The 20880-nt window shown below is 40.2% G+C and overlaps 3 protein-coding genes and 2 long non-coding RNA genes across 6 annotated transcripts in view; 1 reads left to right on the top strand and 4 right to left on the bottom strand.

Moving 5' to 3' along the window:
• LOC148716854 (uncharacterized) overlaps positions 1-2108 on the bottom strand; it is a 2456-nt gene extending 348 nt beyond the window's left edge. Inside the window, exons 1-2 of the mRNA XM_088745598.1 lie at positions 834-2108; positions 1-530 (exon numbers count right to left, since the gene is read on the bottom strand). The exon at positions 1-530 is cut by the window's left edge and continues 348 nt beyond it. Of these exons, the coding sequence (XP_088601724.1) occupies positions 295-530; positions 834-1398 (801 nt within the window). The 5' untranslated portion in view covers positions 1399-2108 and the 3' untranslated portion in view covers positions 1-294. The remainder of the gene's footprint in view (positions 531-833) is intronic.
• Positions 2109-4039: 1931 nt separating this feature from the next.
• Positions 4040-7578, top strand: LOC148716853 (uncharacterized). The gene is made up of 2 exons (XR_015995526.1): positions 4040-4181; positions 7486-7578. It is a non-coding gene; the product is annotated as an uncharacterized LOC148716853 (long non-coding RNA).
• Positions 6893-14338, bottom strand: LOC148716852 (uncharacterized). Of its 2 annotated transcripts, none has more exons than XM_088745593.1 (5): positions 13910-14338; positions 12883-13263; positions 11894-12229; positions 7912-8346; positions 6893-7653 (listed from the first exon to the last, which is right to left on the bottom strand). In XM_088745593.1, the coding sequence occupies exons 1-5, from the start codon at positions 14139-14141 to the stop codon at positions 7424-7426; spliced, it is 1614 nt and encodes a 537-aa protein (XP_088601719.1). In that variant the 5' UTR covers positions 14142-14338; the 3' UTR covers positions 6893-7423. The 2 variants fall into 2 exon arrangements, with proteins under 2 accessions (XP_088601719.1, XP_088601720.1); XM_088745594.1 differs by lacking the exon at positions 13910-14338 and adding an exon at positions 13588-13755.
• Positions 14339-16855: 2517 nt separating this feature from the next.
• On the bottom strand, positions 16856-18077 carry LOC148716851 (uncharacterized). Its single transcript, XR_015995459.1, has 2 exons — positions 17808-18077; positions 16856-17664 (listed from the first exon to the last, which is right to left on the bottom strand). It is a non-coding gene; the product is annotated as an uncharacterized LOC148716851 (long non-coding RNA).
• A 1431-nt stretch (positions 18078-19508) lies between these two features.
• LOC148716850 (uncharacterized) lies at positions 19509-20873 on the bottom strand. Its single transcript, XM_088744639.1, has one exon. The coding sequence runs from the start codon at positions 20871-20873 to the stop codon at positions 19509-19511; it is 1365 nt and encodes a 454-aa protein (XP_088600765.1).
• Between the last annotated feature and the right edge of the window lie 7 nt (positions 20874-20880).

Genomic DNA, 20880 nt, shown 5'->3' with positions numbered 1-20880 from the left:
CTGGTCGTAAGAAAATTTACCATAACAATTTCACCCACTGATCTACAATGTATCATTTTGAAAGCGTCAAAATCTCGGAATGTTAACCTTCTTTCTATTACGTTACGGTTAATCAAATGTCAAAAACTGATTCAAAATGTTTTGAAAAGTTAGTGAATCATTGTTTTGTTCTAAAACACATTTGCTCGCTGGCTTTTACCATTAGAGTCAAACAACGAGGTAGTTTCAAGCTGTTGTTGGGTTGATAAAAAGAAATTCTCTGTTTTTCTGCTTTGGCCGCGACACTATCTCTGGTCAATTGTTCAAAGCCTCAGAACCATCCACATCTTCTGTATCTTCAATCTCCCTCAAAATAGGTTGACATGAGAAAGACTCTGGATCGTGACTGTGTCTAAATGAAGAAAACCAAGGACAGCGCCTCTTCTTTGCAATAAAAATTAACAAAAGAAGAGCCAAGACTGTGAAAAGAATTACACCAGTTGCTGAGCCTACGACAACTAGGGTGACATCTGATGATGTGGCGGCCGACACTGATTAAAAGAAAAGAAAAGAAAATGAATTATTCAAATTTAAGTTTAAAGAAAAGAAAAGAAAAGAAAATGAATTATTCAAATTTAAGTTTAGGTCAAGAAATAAAAAAGAAATCAAAAGTTCAAAAACCCAAACCCGCTGAATGCGTTAAAAGCCAACAAGATGACTTCTATCGTCGAGGTTTCTTTCAGTTTTTGAACTGAAAGCTTGAGGAGGTTGCAGACCTTTTTTCAAAACCTACTCGTAAAAAGAATTAAGTAGAAATAAAACTTCTCTTTTACATTTATTTGTGAAGAAAGTACCTTTACGTGTACCAATTGGATCTTCCAGCAGACAGTCAGTTTTATTAACAATTGGTTGATCGCGGCCTATAGGATACTTTGATGAATTGGTGAAGAAATTAAGACATGGTTTACAGGCCTCTTCAGATGTCTGGCCAATGTTTGGCTGGTATGTTCCTTGAGGACATTGAATGCGACCACTTCCTCCTGGAGGGCAATAAAAACCGGCTGTACATTGTTTACAGACATATTTAGATGTCTGGTTAATGTTTGGCTGGTATGTCCCCATTGGACATTGAACGGGACCAGTTGCCTTTGGAGGGCAATAAAAACCAGCTGGACACGGTTTACAGGCCTGTTCAGATGTCTGGGTAACGTTTGGCTGGTATGTTCCTTGAGGACATTGAATGCGACCACTTCCTCCTGGAGGGCAATAAAAACCAGCTGGACATGGTCCTACAATATAATTCAAAACAACAGTTATCATTAGCTTGTAAGTTTTGTTTTTCCAATGTACACCATACAAGTAACTTACAAATCCCAAAGAAGGGAGTTCCCCTAAGATACCCTTGGGAAAATAAAACATACAAGCTAAAAAAAGTATATCTAGATGGCTCTGATAGGCCTGTCCAGGAGGGCAGTAAAAACCGGTTGTACATTGTAGACAGGCATGTTTTGATTTCTGGTTAATGTTTGGCTGGTATGTTCCTATTGGATATGGAATAGGACCAGTTGCCTCTGAAGGGCAATAAAAACCGGCTGGACATGGTTTACAGGCCTGTTCAGATGTCTGACTAATGTTTGGCTGGTATGTTCTTGGAGGACATTGAATACGACCAGGCCTTCCTGGAAGACAATAAAAACTGGCTGGACATGTTCCTACAACATAATTCAAAACAACAGATATCTCAAGCTTATATCTTTTGAACTCCCAAAGTATACGTATATGTAGGTAATGTGATGATACTCATGACAATTATCCATGCATATGTTTGCATAGTTTTCAAAAAAAGGAAGGAATTCCCTTGAGATCTCGTTTTGGAAAAGTTTGGCACGGCTCTGAGCAAACCCTTTTTAGTCACTGGAAATATGACAAAAAGATAAAATAAAAGGTGTACCTAAGAATTCAAGGAGAAGGAAACTAATTCAAGCATATAAACAACAATGGAACATCAATTATTCGCAGCTGTTCCAGGAAACCTTGAATTAAAGAGGCAAACGCAACAACCCCGAGAGTCATTGGGGGTAGTTTTCACGTTACGGTTTCTTAACCGCCTGCTTAACCACAGCATTTCATGAATACTTCCTTAGCAGAAGGACAAGGCGTTGTGAGTTTGATGAGTCTACTTATTTCTATCACTTCTTAAAATTCATTGATAACCGGATACCCAGATTTCCTTTGAAGATTGTCGCTTGCACTGTTTTTCTTTTTCTTACAGTCTTATCCAAAACAGCTGTATATTATTGATAAAAACGTTTTTCTCATTTAACTCTGGACCATAAAGTAGTAAGTAGTATAAAATAAGTTGTGAAAATATTCACAATTTCCCTCATGTCCTCCAGACGCAGCTTCGGAAATTGGCAATTCTCACTGAAAATATTTTTTCTCTACTCACCACTATGACCAAATGATTACTGAAACGTAATTTTCATATCCGAGATTTTTGCGATATAATAGAGTTTGAACGTACGCGTTATTTGCAAACGCTGTGTTCTTTTTGGGAGCCAACGCATAGCGGAAAGCACATTTTTAACCATTCGAAGTTGACCGGCTGAGATCAAAATTGGGGGCCATCTTGGCGCGGCCAAAACAGCCCTGTGACGTCACTGGTTGTGTACTTCTGTGAAAGAAGGGTAAAAGCATGGAGTGTGGCTTGCATGTTGGGAAGCCGCAAAAGAGGATTTCGGGCAAAATGCCATCCTCGTCTTCTTCATCGGCAGCCATATCGGCATCTTGGCTATCTGCGAGAGGTTCGCCTGGATAGGGAGCAAAATTCCCACTGATACCGAGAACGAATCTCTACCAGTCTATTTAGTTAATCGGCAACTGACGAGATCCACAAGATTAGGATCGAAACCGTGGTCTTGCCTAACCATCTACAGAAAATTTCGAAAGACATTATAACGGCAGATGGGCTACTAAACGCCCCAGGCCAAAGCAATGCCATTCAGAGAATGAAGAAAACATGGAAGCCTCATACGACACCACCACTGAAGATGATCTACTCGGCAAGTCTGAGGATAACGAAAAATTCCTCTGTACCCAATGCCTAGCAGAATATTCCCAGAATCCCTACAATATAGGGCGAGGGCCAAAATAAGAGCAGACGAGGATTTCAAAAATGAGATAAAGCAAATCCTTAACAACGTGGAGCAAGAAACAGTAAAGGCGATCATGTGCTTCTATGAACGTGAAATCGGTCGTTTTAATACCGAAATAAAGAAAAGAAAACGAGCCAAAACGGCTGGAACACTGAACACGAAGAACTGTAGTACGATCGAATCAGCGAGCGTGGCGCAAGCTGAAAGCAATCAAGACAACTTAACGATCGAGACAGTCATAAAAAAATAGCTGTACATCTACAAAGGCGAACGATTCGAAAAAGACTCAATCCCTGATGTGCGTACTCAGTGCCACACAAAAAGCAAATTCTCATGAAAAACTGGCATTTAATAGAAACACAACCCCTACTGAGCGAACTATACTTTTGTTTGACTGAGACAGCGGCGAGCGAAAAAGGGGTCATGAAGGCGAAAAACGGCGGAGATCAGCCGGTGGCATACACGATGGCCATTTATCGCGCGCCAACTCTTCCCGGCGCTCGTCGTTATCGTTTTCCAACTGGAACACATTAGAATGTACCCAGTTTGGCTGTTCACAATTGCTGTACCGCTTTAATTGATCTTGCAGCCTGGGAAATGTAAAGAGCTTAAGCGATATTGTAAATTTCTTGAAATTCTTATAAGCTTAGACTAGGCATTTTTTGTTTTCGGAAGACACGTCTTCCGTTGTGATAAGGCCTGTCAAGTCGATGTCAAGACAAAGGAAAAAACTTAAAGACTTTTGCGTATTCAAGTGAGATTCTTTGGTGATGAATAAAGGGAGCGAAATAAGAAAAAACTTGGCCTTTATCCAGTAATATCAAAACTAGTTGAACACACGCTCCACGCCCTACGAGCAATATCGCCTAACGACTGTTTCCAATATGACGCCCACTTCCGTCGAGTTGAGTTGCGAGTTCCTGTCAATGACTATACACTTTCTCCGGCACCGTCTTCGCATTAGCGGGAAACCTTCATACTTCCCTTTACTTTTCCACGAGCTTTTAACAAAATAGTCAGGAGCATAACAAAGTAGGAGGAAAACAGGTAAAGCTTCGCCTCGGCTTACCAATTTTCAGAAACGGGAAAAATTAGAAGTTTTAAGGTCGGTTACTTAGGGGTCTAAACCAAACCCTGGTTTTACAATGGCAATGGGCCTCAGATATTATCGATGAGAGGGAATAAAATAAGTGTCCTTCCACTGTTTTCACTGCTTTCGGCCCTCTCGACACTGTTCACAAAAATAAATGTTCAAATGAAAGATTCGGTTCGGAAGATAGTTTAGAACGCGCCGGGTTTTGTTAAACAACGGCTAAACTTTTATTAAATAACCGGCCTTAAGTCTTTCATACATTTCTCTAACAGTAGCATATCTTCCAAAATTCGCAGAGGATAACTTGTATTGAAGAAAAAAAATTGAACATTTTATGTGACTTTTACAATCTTCTGACGAAAAAAAGTTTTCGACGTTTTACCGTAAGTTGATCAGTATTGCGAAAATTTGTCTCCAGGGAAAGTTTACTAGAATTACCGTGTAGTGTAAAATTTGTCCAAATCCATCATTTTACTGCAGTAAAACAGACAATTGGTTCACATCCAGGGGCTGATTGTTCAAAGGTTGGATAATGCTATCCGATACGTATTCGCTAGATAAAGATTTCTTGGCGTTCCAACCTCTGAACAACCGAAATCAGTTATTTAGACTTATTTCTATCCCATCTTCCAAAATATTTTTTACAGTTACAATGTAAGTGTCGGCTATTTTCTTTGCCCCAGAACAGAGCATCGATTCCGTTGACTTGTAGTTCTCGAAACACTGATAACTTGAAAATTCCGTTTAATCCAAGTGAGTTTTCAGACCCTCGGGTCATTTTTTCAGCTACAACTTTATCCTCCGTGATTTATAACTAAAGAGCGCGATATTGGTTTTCAAGGGGAATTCAACGCCGAATTCACGAGTCAGGTGATAGATTTTCCTTGAATCGTATAATTGAATAAAAATAAGAATAAAAGAAAACAGCATGGAAATTATTTGTTTTTATCCTGAGTGCGCGCTCAGATGCGAAACAATATCACTTAGCTTTGTATTTAAGTCGCAAATTTCACGCTAAATTTGCGAGATTTTATTCAATTATGCGATTCTAATCGTAATTTTACAACTTGATTAGTCGATGTTCGGTAGGTTCGAACTGAATAAAGATGTGATCTTTTGTGACAAAGTGTGCAGAAAAAAGATACTATAAACTAGGATAATCAAAGCAATCGAAAGTTACTTCTGTAGCGGATAGTAATTCGCTGACAAGGTTAGCGCCCTACCCTCTTCGGAGAGCTTCCGCTGATACTAAAACTGGTTGAAACACAACATTTTCGCGACTAAAATCATTAGTAGAGTCAAATGTCAATCATACTGAAAGAAAATCTTTGGTCAGATGGCAACAGCGAGTTTATTAACAAAACAAAACAAAAACCGGAAATCTGTCTGTGTTCGCAAGCTCCAAATTCATCCAATTTTTACCGTTATGATACAGATTACAACCCATTTCTATAGCATCTACGAAAATATCTAAGTTGTAATGTCTCAGCATTCTGTTTCTCCCTGAACAAAGCATCAATTCAGTTGACATTTCGTATCTCGAAACTGCGATAACTCGAAATTTACTTTCAGTCGAGGTCAGTTTCATACCCTTCAGCTTATTTTCTCATTACGTACTAGCTTTACCCTCAGTGATTTATAATTACCGCTCAACGTTGTGTTATTTTCGGACCTGCTGTCTCCGGCAAAGCCTAAAACCAGGACTGGACTCTGGACTGGATTGGACTCTGAACCCTGGACTATGGACTCTGGACCCTGGACTCTGGACTCTAATTTTACTTTTACTGTAATAAGTATCGACAAAATTACGAACAACTATGCGCATCACTATGCGATTAATTGAGTCAATTAAACTACAAAATAAACTACTTAATACATTACAGGAACTTATTTTATACTAGACCTTGTCAGTACATGTCACGTTATTAGTTTGGGTGTGATCAACAAAACACCCGCAAGTATTTTCGCACAGGATATGATAAAATTCTGTGCTAGAAAGTGGCTTTTGAAGGTGTTTTTGAGGCTCACGGTTTTAACCTTCAATTCAAAACCTTGTAGAAAACTACATTTTGCGAAATATCCAGCTCGTTTCGCTTTCGCAAAAAGTAGTTTTCTACAAGGTTTTAAATTGAAGGTTAAAACCGTGAGCCCCAAAAACACCTTCAAAAACCACTTTCTAGCACAGAATTTTATCATATCCTGTGCGAAAATACTTGCGGGTGTTTTGTAGTTCACACCCAAACTAATAACGTGACATGTACTGACAAGGTCTAGTATAAAATAAGTTTCTGTAATGTATGAAGTAGTTTATTTTGTAGTTTAATTGACTCAATTAATCGCATAGTGATGCGCATAGTTGTTCGTAATTTTGTTGATATTTATTACAGTAAAAGTAAAATTAGAGTCCAGAGTCCAGGGTCCAGAGTCCAGAGTCCAGAGTCCAGAGTCCAGAGTCCAGAGTCCAGTCCAGTCCAGAGTCCAGTTTAGGTTTTATCCTATGCCGCTGTCTCCTGGTGCGGAAGTTGTTTCCAATTGTCGTTGCCTCCTGTTAATTTTTGCGCGAGACAACTGAATAAAAACCGGAAACCTGTTTGTGGTTGCGGGCTACTCGTAAAGCCGCGAAAAAAGTCTAGCCGTTAAGCGTAAATATTGAAAAACATCAACCGCTGGTCGTAAGAAAATTTACTACAACAATTTCTCACACTGATCTACAATGTATCATTTTGAAAGCGTCAAAATCTCGGAATGTTAACGTTCTTTCTATTATGTTACGGTTAATCAAATGTCAAAAACTAATTCAAAATAATTTGAAAAGTTAGTGAATCGTTGTTTTGTTCTAAAACACATTTGCTCGCTCGCTTTTACCATTAGAGTCAAACAACGAGGTAGTTTCAAGCTGTTGAATAAAGGCTGATAATTTCGAAAGAAACTGTTTGGGGCTGCGTCGGTGGGAGTAACGAAATAATTTGGATATATCAACAAAGTTGAAATGGTAAATTGGCCACCGTAATGATTACAAAAGCTGACGTTTCGACGAAGGGCTAACGCTCGAAACGTCAGCTTTTGTAATCATTACGGTGGCCAATTTACCATTTCAACTTTGTTCATATATCCAAATTAAATAGTTTCAAGCTGTTGTTGGGTTGATAAAAAGAAATTCTCTGTTTTTCTGCTTTGGCCGCGACACTATCTCTGGTCAATTGTTCAAAGCCTCAGAACCATCCACATCTTCTGTATCTTCAATCTCCCTCAAAATAGGTTGACATGAGAAAGACTCTGGATCGTGACTGTGTCTAAAGGAAGAAAACCAAGGACAGCGCCTCTTCTTTGCAATAAAAATTAACAAAAGAAGAGCTGTGAAAAGAATTACACCAGTTGCTGAGCCTACGACAACTAGGGTGACATCTGATGATGTGGTGGCTGACACTGATTAAAAGAAAAGAAAAGAAAATGAATTATTCAAATTTAAGTTTAGGTCAAGAAATAAAAATGAAATCAAAAGTTCAAAAACCCAAACCCGCTGAATGCGTTAAAAGCCAACAAGATGACTTCTATCGTGGAGGTTTCTTTCAGTTTTTCAACTGAAAGCTTCCGGAAGTTGCAGACCTTTTTTCAAAACCTACTCAAAAAAAGAATTAAGTAGAAATAAAACTTCTCTTTAACATTTATTTGTGAAGGAAGCACCTTTACGTGTATCAATTGGATCTTCCAGCAGACAGTCAGTTTTATTAACAATTGGTTGATCGCGGCCTATAGGATACTTTGATGAATTGGTGAAGAAATTAGGACATGGTTTACAGGCCTCTTCAGATGTCTGGCCAGTGTTTGGCTGGTATGTTCCTTGAGGACATTGAATGCGACCACTTCCTCCTGGAGGGCAATAAAAACCGGCAGTACATTGTTTACAGACATATTTAAATGTCTGGTTAATGTTGGGCTGGTATGTCCCCATTGGACATTGAACGGGACCAGTTGCCTTTGGAGGGCAATAAAAACCGGCTGGACACGGTTTACAGGCCTGTTCAGATGTCTGGCTAACGTTTGGCTGGTATGTTCCTTGAGGACATTGAATGCGACCACTTCCTCCTGGAGGGCAATAAAAACCAGCTGGACATGGTCCTACAATATAATTCAAAACAACAGTTATCTTTAGCTTGTAAGTTTTGTTTTTCCAATGTACACCATACAAGTAACTTACAAATCCCAAAGAAGGGAGTTCCCCTAAGATACCCTTGGGAAAATAAAACATACAAGCTAAAAAAAGTATATCTAGATGGCTCTGATAGGCCTGTCCAGGAGGGCAGTAAAAACCGGTTGTACATTGTAGACAGGCATGTTTTGATTTCTGGTTAATGTTTGGCTGGTATGTTCCTATTGGATATGGAATAGGACCAGTTGCCTCTGAAGGGCAATAAAAACCGGCTGGACATGGTTTACAGGCCTGTTCAGATGTCTGACTAATGTTTGGCTGGTATGTTCCCGGAGGACATTGAATACGACCAGGCCTTCCTGGAAGACAATAAAAACTAGCTGGACATGGTCCTGCAACATAATTCAAAACATCAGATATCTCAAGCTCATATCTTTTGAACTCCCAAAGTATACGCATATGTAGGTAATGTGATGATACTCAGGACAATTATCCATGCATATGTTTGCATAGTTTTCAAAAAAAGGAAGGAATTCCCTTGAGATCTCCTTTTGGAAATTTTGGCACGGCTCTGAACAAACCCTTTTCAGTAGTCACTGGAAATATGACAAAAAGATAAAATAAAAAGTGTACCTAAGAATTCAAGGAGAAGGAAACTAATTCATGCTGTTCCTTAACCACCTGCTTAACCACAGCATTTCATGAATACCTCCTTAGCTAAGGACAAGGCGTTGTGAGTTTGATGAGTCTATTTATTTCTATCACTTATTAAAATTCATTGATCACCGGATACCCAGATTTCCTTTGAAGATTGTCGCTTGCACTGTTTTTCTTTTTCTTACAATCTTATCCAAAACAGCTGTATATCATTGATAAAAACGTTTTTCTCATTTAACTCTGGACCATAAAGTAGTAAGTAGTATAAAATTAGTTGTGAAAATATTCACAATTTCCCTTATGTCCTCCAGACACAGCTTCGGAAATTGGCAATTCTCACTGCAAATATTTTTTCTCTACTCACCACTATGACCAAATGATTACTGAAACGTAATTTTCATATCCGAGATTTTTGCAATATAACAGAGTTTGAACGTTATTTGCAAACGCTGTGTACTTTTTTTGGGCCAACGCATAGCGGAAAGTACATTTTTAACCAATCGAGGTTGACCGGCTGAGATCAAAATTGGCGGCCATCTTGGCGCGCAAAACAGCCCTGTGACGTCACTGGTTGTGTACTTCTGTGAAAGAAGGGTAAAAGCATGGAGTGTGGCTTGCATGTTGGGAAGCCGCAAAAGAGGATTTCGGGCAAAATGCCATCCTCGTCTTCTTCATCGGCAGCCATATCGGCATCTTGGCTATATGCGAGAGGTTCGCCTGGATAGGGAGCAAAATTCCTGACTGATACCGAGAACGAATCTCTACCAGTCTATTTAGTTAATCGGCAACTGACGAGATCCACAAGATTAGGATCGAAACCGCGGTCTTGCCTGACCATCTACAGAAAATTTCGAAAGACATTATAACGGCAGATGGGCTACTAAACGCCCCGGGCCAAAGCAATGCCATTCAGAGAATGAAGAAAACATGGAAGCCTCATACGACACCGCCACTGAAGATGATCTACTCGGCAAGTCTGAGGATAACGAAAAAATCCCTCTGTACCAAATGCTAAGCAGAACATGCCCAGAATCCCTACAATATAGGGCGAGGGCCAAAATAAGAGCAGACGAGGATTTCAAAAATGAGATAAAGCAAATCCTTAACAACGCGGAGCAAGAAACAGTAAAGGCGATCATGTACTTCTATGAACGTGAAATCGGTCGTTTTAATACCGAAATAAAGAAAAGAAAACGAGCCAAAACGGCTGGAACACTGAACACGAAGAACTGTAGTACGATCGAATCAGCGAGCGTGGCGCAAGCTGAAAGCAATCAAGACAACTTAACGATCGAGACAGTCAAAAAAATAGCTGTACATCTACAAAGGCGAACGATTCGAAAAAGACTCAATCCCTGATGTGCGTACTCAGTGCCGCACAAAAAGCAAATTCTCATGAAAAACTGGCACTTGATAGAAACACAACCACTACTGAGCGAACTATACAAAAATCCGCCGCTCGTATCTTACAAAAGAGGGCGGTCGCTCAAAGACGTACTCGTGAGGCTAAACTTTGAATAGGCTACTCTAAACACACGCTGGGGAGTCGTGTAGGCCTGTCAACCCCATTTTACGGCACCATCTTCCTCTTCGCTACTGGAGACAACTTCGCTTCGTTCAGAAGAAGATTCACTTGACAAAACTTCAATACCTGCCATCTCCTTCGCCCACGAATACAAACAAACAGTGAGTGAAATAAACCACGCTATTGGAGTGAACACAACCAGTGACGTCATCAATCCATTTCGCTCGGTATCAGAGCCCGACATGGTTTTGTGTAAAATTTTTGATTTGAACGGTTAAAAAAGATATCTTTCGCCTCTTTTTGGCCAAAGCAAATTATCTCATGATGATCACCATATTCAAAACTACAGGTTAGAACAAAAATTTCAGATACGAAAATTTCGTTTCAGTAGCACTTTAATTGAAGTACCAAAACCATGCAAAATTGTGAATTTAGAACAGAGGAAAACTGGATCTGAAGTAATTCCGAGCATGAGTCATGAAGATCATGACATTTTGAAACCGAGCAGGAAGAGAGCAAAAACAAATTGAAAAAAATTCAAGACAGCTATTTTCTGAAAACTCCAATTGATTTAGTCAGATCATGATACTGATATAATCCAGGCGAACAAGTGTTCCAGAAGGTGAAAACCCTGACCCCTATTCTTTAGCCTACCCAAAATGGCCCGAATCATCCTAAAAATTCCTATTTTGAATGCGTTCCGGTTTCAAAGAACTTACATTTCACGTGCCTTCGTTGTTTACATGCACTACTTTTTAGGCAAAAGTCACAAATTGACTTCGATTTGGCGCGGGAAATAGCAATAAATCGTTTCCGTAGTTTATTTAGTTTCATCGCCGTATATTATTTGTCCACTTCAATGATATAGCAAAGCGCTTCTGCTTCGAGCTTCAAATCATTCACGTTTGTAAACACGTTAGCTCTTACTTAGAGTGATAGCAACGAGTCAAGTTGTACAGCATGCCGTGTTGTTGTGCTGGCTGTAAACTACATGTACCACTGAATCTATAGATGGCTTCTTGTGAAGAATTCAGTTCTGATGTGCATGGTTGATGTCTGGGTCAATCTCTATCCTAAAGAACGAAACAGTGAATGTTATTGATTTCTCGCCTTACTTCATGATCAATACTGATCGAGGGAAGCGTTTTCACGAACAACAACTTTAAATGTTTAGAATAATCGGCTAACATTCGTAGTAAGTGCTGTGGCTGGCGAAATACAAAGACGCAAAGGGTTGGTCCATTGGGTAGTCCATGAAGTCAGTGTTTTTAACAGAGTAGATGTTTACTGTATACACATAATATTAAATAAACGTAAGAGAGTAGTTTGCTTACCAACTTTAAGAAAAAATGTTTTACTTGATTTCTGGTCATCATCTTGAAAAGCTTTACATGTGTAGTTTCCAGCATCTTCCATTGTGACGTTCTTAACTTCCAGTTTAGTAAGTAAGGTTAAGGAGTTAGCTTTATCTTTTTTTGGTACATGTATATAATGATATTCATACTTCAGTTCTTCATCATCCTCATTTATCTGTTTACTATTCTTCGAAAACTTTCCGTTAGCCTCACGAGGGCTTTGGATTTTACAAGTAATGTTGACTGTGGTTCCAATGTAGGCTGTGTTCCAACGTTCAAGTTTTGCATACTCTATCACTGGAGGACCGTGTCTCACTAAAAATTAGAACAGAAGACTCTTTAGGAATCAAATGCTAAACTTTTCCTCGAACTGAAAGCCAAGTTTAAGTATTACTGATAATGATAAAATGCACTTCCAGTCCACTGAGTCAGCACCAACAGAAACTTTTTGCAAGCTACTGTTTTCATTTCTCCGCTATTTTCATTTACCACCTTTTTCTTTCACGGCTCGTAATGAGTAAAAGCTTAATAACCATATACGAGAGCCAATTCGAAGTTCTCTACTCAATCTCATTTTGCTTAATACTTCAACAAAAATAACACTGCCCTACAGTGCCTGCTCAGTCTGTACTATAATTTAAGAATAATTGTTTTTCCCTATAACTTAGGGCATACTGGCAGCTACCTGTATATCAGTTTGGCCACTTAAAAATCTGGGCCCAGTTGTATAAATGGCGGAAAGCGCTCTACAACGGATAAATCACTATGCAGCGGATAAGTAATAACAAAACGTACTACGCGATCTATCGGATAGGGATTTATCCAGCCTTCGAACAACTAGGACCTGAGCAGGGGATCAGGTCTTCTCCAGAAGTTACAGTGCAGACCTCAGGCGTGGTTAATTAGTACAGTAGAGACTTCAGGCGTGGTTACTTAGCACAGTACAGACCTCAGGCGTGGTTACTTACGCTTCACAATCAAGGTAGCTGTCGCTGATACATTTTGCCCCTTCTCATTTGTCACGAAACATGTGTAGTTACCTGCGTCGCTTTTTGAAATTACTTTGATTTCCAAAGTTTGGTTGCAAGGTGCAAATGAATATTTCCAACCTTTCAATTTAGAATCGAATGGTTTGCCATTAAACAGCCAAATTATATTTGCTGGTAAATTTGAATAGGCTTTGCATTCAAATGTGAAACAGTCATCATCCACATAAGCCGTGTTGTTAGATTCACTATCCATGGAAACTTTTACAGGGTCTCCTGTGGCTGAGGAATGGTTGGATGCTGATATCATTCCATTTCTACAATTTCCAGTGTCGCGTCTGTGTCGCTTTGATAAAAAGTAACCTAAATAAGAAAATATTTCAATTATTCAATCGTCAGTAAGTGAATTACCCTGGAGGCATGAACGTGAGATGAGTCGGTTTATCATCTACAGTTACTCTAGTTTCACGTGCAAAACTATAAATATCCTTCAATGAACAGGAATGAAATCGATAAATGAAGACCAGAAAAAAAAAAAAATTAAACAAAACGGGGTATTATGTATGTCATCCATCCAAGTAGTAACTCCAGCCAATAGGGCTTGACTTTAGTAAGAGGCGACATTCATGTAACGTGTCCTCCACAGACATCTCACGCAAAGTGTAGTTTAATTAAGTAAATACCCACAGGTCATCCAAACTGTTCAAGGAATCCTTCTCTGTTACATTGAAAACAACATTCGTATACTTTTCTCACGTGGACTTTGTTTGTATGGGTCACCAAGAGAGTCTGAAATGTCATGACGTTATAAGTGGTCAACGCCACCGCTACGTTGTTGTTAAAATCTGAGAGGTCAAATAAAGCGTTGTCACAGCGCTGTCAAAAGCTAATCGGATCCAAACCATAAGTGCCAAGATTAAAATAGTGATAACACTTTAGGGAAGACAAATAACAGTTCTGAGGATTTAAGTTGTTACATAAAATCTGCTATAATTTGTTAGAAACTCACCTTTCCCACACTCTTCTGCGTAAGCTTTCCCTCGGCAAACAGCAATCTTTAGATCCTTATGATCACTACACGTTCTCACAAGGACATGGCCACTCACTCCATGCTTGTCCTTGCAAGGACAAAGTACCCTGTGTGGACGGCATTCCGATCTTTGTTCCCGTTCCTCCAAAACAGTCGAGGTAAATCCCACCCCGCAAAGGACACAAACTAATAGAAGTTCCCTGGCAAACATTAATGATTAAACTTGCCTGGATATTTCAAAAACTTCTCGCTTCGCGATTCCCTGCTGCTCGAACTTCGAATAGATTTGAGGCTATTAACTGAGGAATCTAAGTTAATCCCAGAATACAGCACGATACTCTTCTTGTATGCGGATGTGGCGAAAGTGGTAGTTCCCTCATCCGGCCCAAAGTGGAGGTTTGCCAGCAACATTTTTCCTCTCCTATTAAAGGTCAATGTCCTAGAACAAAATCTTTGTTTTTACAAGAATGACGCAGATGATCACCAGGGATGCAGAACTGATGATAAATGGAAGAAGTTTACAAATATTTGTTTATAGGGCGTTATTTTTCTCGCGGAACTCTTTTAAACCATTACACGTCAGTATGCATATTCTCCATACTGTTCTTTATAAGTTTCCTATAGTACTTACAGGGAGAATTTGTCAGGCGGTCAAGAGCCTTTGAAGCAGGTGACTATTTCCTTTATTCATGACATTGACGTTTGATTTCAGGGGGGTATTGTCGGGAGAAATTAGATGCTAGTCGCTCTAAGGGGTTAACTGGTTAAGACAATTATTTTTCTTACTCGTACGATTTCTTATCAGATCTGTGTCTGTTTTTCTGATTTAACAAGTCGATTCACTGATGCCTTTAAAAGCAGGAAAGAGCAGTTCAATTGGCGTTGGATGACGTTTCAGTCTTGCAAGTCACGTTCTTTCTTGACTCCCTGGGCTGACCGGCTAAGCGAGAAAACCCCGCTTAGGGAGAGAGCGCATTGTGTGATGAGATCAAATGAGACCAGCTGTAATTGACCTCTCAGCTAACAATGATTTGATATGAATACCACTATACACTTTCTTTCACGCAGGCGGAGAATCGAGGAGAACTTCTGTTCCTTTCCGACAGAGCTAAATAACGTATACGCATGCGTTAATTTTTGCCGCGGAAACACGGATTTTGAGTCGTTCGCGACCGGTTCGTATGATTGATTTCTTATTCTGTTGCTTGGAGGCGTCGTTGTCCTTGCCGCATTTCTTTTACAGAACAACCTCAACAACTTGGCACACCCCCTAAAAATTTTCAAAAATTAATTTTCTCCTTGAAACCTCTGCCAGGAAAATGCCTTTGACGAAAACAGAGTTCCTCGGTTTTAAAAGTCAGCCCTTATTATTTTCCACTAATTCCGCTAAATTTTAGACCAAGGACACTAGAGCTCGCGTTGTTGACCGCATACCTTCTGACGTGGCTTTTCATTATTCAGCTCTGTCTTCCTTTCCTTACTTTTTCAGGCGCTTTTAGAAAAATAGGCAAGACCATAACAACGAAGCAAGACAGGAAGACGCAAAACCTTTACGCGTTTTTCACGTTGTGCGCAAAAAAAAAGCGCGTATTAAGCGCTTATCAACCTGTTTGCAGATTGGTCAAGTCCATTCTCCCAACACTTTTGTGTTCTGAAAAGCAATTATTTTAAAGTTTTCGGCGTTTTCTTCCATCAACGAAAATTCTACCCAAACTATGGTCATCTTCGTCAACATTTCGTTTCTCTTCGTCCCTCTTTCCGTGAAAGGTGATCAGTCGCAAACTGATTGACCGAGGGAGCCGAAAATTCCGGAGATGCTTTGAAATTACTAAAAACGCGGGAAAAACGCAGAAAAAACGCGAGTAATAGGGTCGCGATTGATTTCAGTTTCAAATTGTTGTTTTTTTAAACAAACAAATATCGAGAATGCGCCGACAGTTGCAAAATTTCGTAATTCGTTTTTTTTTTCTAAAGGACCCTCTTAATGAACCTTTTCCGAAAATGATATCAAAAAGTTCTATCGCGCTTTTTTTTCTCCGAAAAATCGAAAAGTTCGAAATACGGCTAAATGGCCGTTGTCCCTCCCGTAAGGCAATGAAAAATTATGCAACTTTGGCAATTTCGTACGCTACAACGCGATGCGATTCCGCTTTTAAATTTTGTGTACTAACAGATGGTCCTTTCATATCTTAGAAAATATTATTTTCTTGTTATTTTGTTAAGTTTAAGTCTGAATAGTAACCCGTTGAAATAAAGTACTTCGCGTCTCTTTCGCGGAGCTAGGTGAAATAAAGGTCAACTTCAATGGCCTATGAACAGGTCTGCCATTTATACCTACAAATCATAATGTACATCATCGTAAAGCTTTATCCTTGTATTTTAATCCCTCCAGTTCTCTATCTTGGCCCGCTATAAGCGGCACTTCCAGGTTTAAGAGAGTTTGGGCTATTTTCTCGAAAATGCAATGCGAACCGCTGAACATCCGTCACGACCCATTTGAAGGCCTTTTTAAAGGCCTTTTTAAAAAAAGGTCTTGTATGATATATTTACAAATCAAAATATATATTTTATTTAAGCTTTATCCTTGTAGTTTAAGCCCTCTTAGTTTCTTTCTTGGCCCGCCATAGACCCCATAGGCGGCGCGTCCAGCTTGAAAAGAGTTTGGGCTAAAATGACAAAAAATGTAATGCGCTCCGTTGAACGGCTGTCACGCAAGACGTTATGTATTTGGTACATTCCTGGCCAAGTTGAAAGATTGGCCATGACCTCTTGCGTGACAGTCGTTCAACGGATAGCATTAGGGAGCTTAAGCAACCACGACGAAAGGGACGACGACGACGTCAAGTAATCGCGGAGGGTCTGCAACGAGGACGTCGTTTTTAGCGGGAAAATGAAACTTAAACAGTGAAGTTGCTCAAGGACGACGACGTCTGAAATTATTGTTTATTCTCGCTTCGTCAGTTTACGAAATGACATCGTTCAGAGACCTCCAAAACCTTCTTCTCGGTCATGGATCAAAATTTTCACCTTTATCGAAAGTTCGAGAGTACGTTATTCAATTCTTGAACATCAAAAGTCCAAGGAATTATTAAGCTTTAGCTTTATTTACAATAATTTACGCATGATAAAAGTTAAAAATATAAATTTTACGGAAGTTATTCGAGATTAAAATTCAGTTCTAAGTGTTGCTGGTATAAACAAACCTATTTTGCCCAAGGCTTGGCTGATTTTCAACGTGCTTTAGCCTGATATGTTCTACCTTTGATGCTCCTTCCTTTGGCGAGCAAACGACTCAAGTCTGTCAATTTTAATCAATGCTAGCTAGCGATCGGCACAGATCAGTCGTCGCGCTTCAAACAAGAATACTATTTTTTCCCGCGTGATTTTGTCGGAATAATTTTTATCGCTGTAAATCTAGATCTTTATCAAACATTTCGAAAATAGATTCGCAAAACCTGAGAGGTATTCACGCACGCTCATGTTGACACACCGATCTAAAGAATTCTTTGCTGTTTAAAGCGTCTCGACGGAAGAACAGCAACACGCAAAATGTTTTAGTAGCAATAAACCGACAGTTCCATACACACAGCTTTTGACCGAAAGCAGTGGTGTATTGCACTGCCATTTAAACCTTTTCATTCAATAAAAATGATAAACAGCACTCTTTCATAAAATATACTCAAATAAATTTAAACCTAACGTGGTCGCTTTCACCGCTTGACTTGACATCTGTTCTGCGAAGGAAGGAAAATGAGTTGGTGGGTTTTCGAATTTTATTTGTTTAGAAAACTGAACAGGGAGGTTTAAATCAACCGAAGAAGCGAATACAAACTCCAACCGGCCATAGACTGTCAAAAAAACGACAATAAAGCCGCACCTTTTGATGAGAAAAACTGCTTTGAAGTTCGGAAGTTCACGACGACTTGAAGCTGGTCCATCTCAAGTCCATCCTCGGAGACCCAGGGGCTGAGTGGATTTCAAGTTAGGGCATGAAGAGCCCCTGGGGACATTGTCTTACAAGACTAGTTCCAAACGGTCGCAGTCGTTCTGCCATCTGATTGGTGCCAGAAAATCTTTGTGTTTTTCTGCCCAATCAGAGTGAAGTGTGCTTTAGAGTCCTTTCGTGTGTTTTAACACGGACATATACTTGTAGCGCAGTTGCTCGCCATGTTTGTTTGGACCGTGCGACAGAGATTTGCTTGAGGTGAAAAGTTTCAGTCTCGGCACACAACGTAAGAGAAATCGATCAGATTGTCCGCGAAAATCTTACCGGAAATTATACTGAATACTTTCGCAGGTATCACTAGAGAACGTGTTTTAAAGTTCGCGAGGTTTGTATACCACACGATGGTTGCAGTCATTGATATGTCGCTTTAAACGATAAACGAGATTTAAACTTAAATCTTTCTAGATTTTTTGCATAATTTGCTGTGACTGAAACTTTGCCAATCCCGTGAAGTTATTTCGTCGCACGGGCCACGCAGGTATGTCGAGCAACTGGCGCTTTCGCCTACGCAGCTTTCTGCTTTCTCTGCGCGCCAAAATCTAATCTTAGTAGTAAAGTCATTCACAATACGGCCAAGGCTGCAGAGAACGTTAAGTTCGTGGACGACCTCCAGCGAGTGCTAAGAGAAAGCTTAGCTGTGTTTCCGGTTTGCTGATTAAAATCTGAACAAAAACTTATTAACGAGAACATTGTGGGAAGGAGAGATGTTTTCGGGCAGTTACCGAAGGGGTTTGGAAAGAGCTTAATCTTTCAACTGCTGTCTAGAGTGTTGAAATTCTTGAGCTGGGAAGGCCACGGATTCTCTTCTAGTCCCTTGGTCATTGTCATTTCACCTCTTCTGTCGATTGTTGAAGACCAAGTTAAATACCTTTGATCATTGGGAATCGATCCGATGCTGTTTTCAGTGGGAAAAACAAAACCAAACACCAAGAAATATCGGATGGAAAGGGCGGGTTTGCTTTATTGCAAATGTCAGCTTAGTAGTACAAGATCATCTACCCACATCTAATAAGCAAATATTTCCACGCGTAGCTTTTCTTCTTTTTCGAGCGAAGATGAGATTAGAGTTTGGCATGCACAGAAAGTTTCGCAAGTACCAGTTGCTCGACATACCTGTCCGAGATTACTCCCGATGCTGGTTCACAATCAAATGAGGACTGTATATTTCCAAGCTATAAAATGCGTTTATTCGTAGATTCACAGTTCTTTACAATTCCGTTCCGTTCTGATACGTTCTAATTCGTTCTAATTCGTTCTGCCTTAACCTCTTACAACAATGTCTTATATACACAAGGAAATACAAGAATGTTGCGGTTGTAACCGCTAAACTTAGTCTTAACTAGTTACAAGCTTTCTTTGTTTGTTATAATCAAGTACGTGATCTACTTTTAGCCCATATGTGCTACATGCAAATGTCACGCGCAATATGTGACATTGTCCGAGAGAATTAACGTTGCGTAATACAAAGATTAAAATAAACTATTATTATCGGACACACTCCCCCCCTTGACCTGTCAGGGTCAAGCACAATTTGGTAATCACAGTCAGTCGCACTAATGAAAATATAGCCGATTAGTGATCGAGCATGACTCGTGTTCTCCAACGCGAATCCAGTGCAGCTGCCCGCCGTGGGACTTCCCTCCCCGAAGGGGTTTGTTTGACTGCATTTCCCACCGGGTTTATGTTACCCTCATCAGATTCTCTCGTCACACTACACACCTCTAAAGGATACAATTTCTGCACGGCTCTGTTGACAAAGATGGGTTTTCCCTTAGTGATTAGTTTCAATTTAGCACCTCTTACCTCGCCATCTTTGCCTGCAATCAGCTCTAAAACCTTCTCCATTTTCCAGTTACTCCTCTTCACATTGTCTTCGTGCACTAAGACCACTTCACCTTCACTTACATCGCTTCGACCTTCCTTTTTACCACGGTGATGCTCTCTCAAATCTGTGAGATATTCCTTTCTCCACCGATTCCAAAAATGAATCCTCAACCTTGCGAGGTACCTGAACCTTCTGAGAATGCCTGTCTCACTCTCCTCTTCATCGTTTCTCGCCTCCTCCGGCAAACTTAGCAACCGACGTCCATATATCAGGTGAGATGGTGTGAGCATTTCAGCTCCAACTTCGTCATATTCATACGTCAGGGGACGTGAATTCAAGGTTGCTTCTACTTCGGTCAAGACAGTCAATAATTCGTCTGCATTCAGCTTCGCATTTCCAAGAACCTTTCCGAGGCAACGTTTCGCTGTTCCAACCATTCGTTCGTAGAATCCGCCCCACCAAGGAGCCCGTTCCAAAATAAATTTCCAGTCTATTCGATTGCTCTCTAAGTGTGCCCTCACCTCTTCGTTGTCATACAATCGCTTTATCACCTTCGCGGATGCCTTGAAAGTCTTGGCATTATCTGAAATGATTAAAGATGGAACCCCTCTCCTCGCGACAAATTTTCGTAAGCAACGTACAAACGTAGTCGCCGTAAGGTCAGCAACCAAGTCTAAATGAACCGCTCTCGTTACACAGCAAGTGAACAATGCTAAATAACACTTCGCCATTTCTCCTGTCTGGGACTTGACGAACAACGGACCAGCAAAATCTATACCTACCTTCGAAAACGGTGTGGACTCTCTAACTCTGAAGTCTGGCAGTGCTGCTACAGGTGGGGATTTAAAGGGTTTTCCCTGCGCCTTCTTCCAAGTCACGCACTCCTTCAAAACCTTCTTTACAGCCTGCCTACCCTTCGGCACCCAAAACCGCGACCTCAGCTCTCCAAGTGTTGCCCGTATTCCACTGTGCTGCGTCCTTCGATGACATTCCTCGATCATTAGTTTCGTCAGCTTGTGGTCCCTTGGAATGATAATGGGTTGTTGTGACTCTGGCTCCAAATCCGAATTTTCCAATCTGCCCTTGCATCTCAAGAGTCCACCATGGTCCATCAATTTC

Source organism: Stylophora pistillata, chromosome 14 (assembly GCF_964205215.1).
Source record: "Stylophora pistillata chromosome 14, jaStyPist1.2, whole genome shotgun sequence".
Taxonomy (NCBI): Eukaryota; Metazoa; Cnidaria; class Anthozoa; order Scleractinia; family Pocilloporidae; genus Stylophora; species Stylophora pistillata.
Note: the sequence above shows the minus strand (reverse complement) of the source record. Positions and strands in the feature narration are given on the sequence as shown.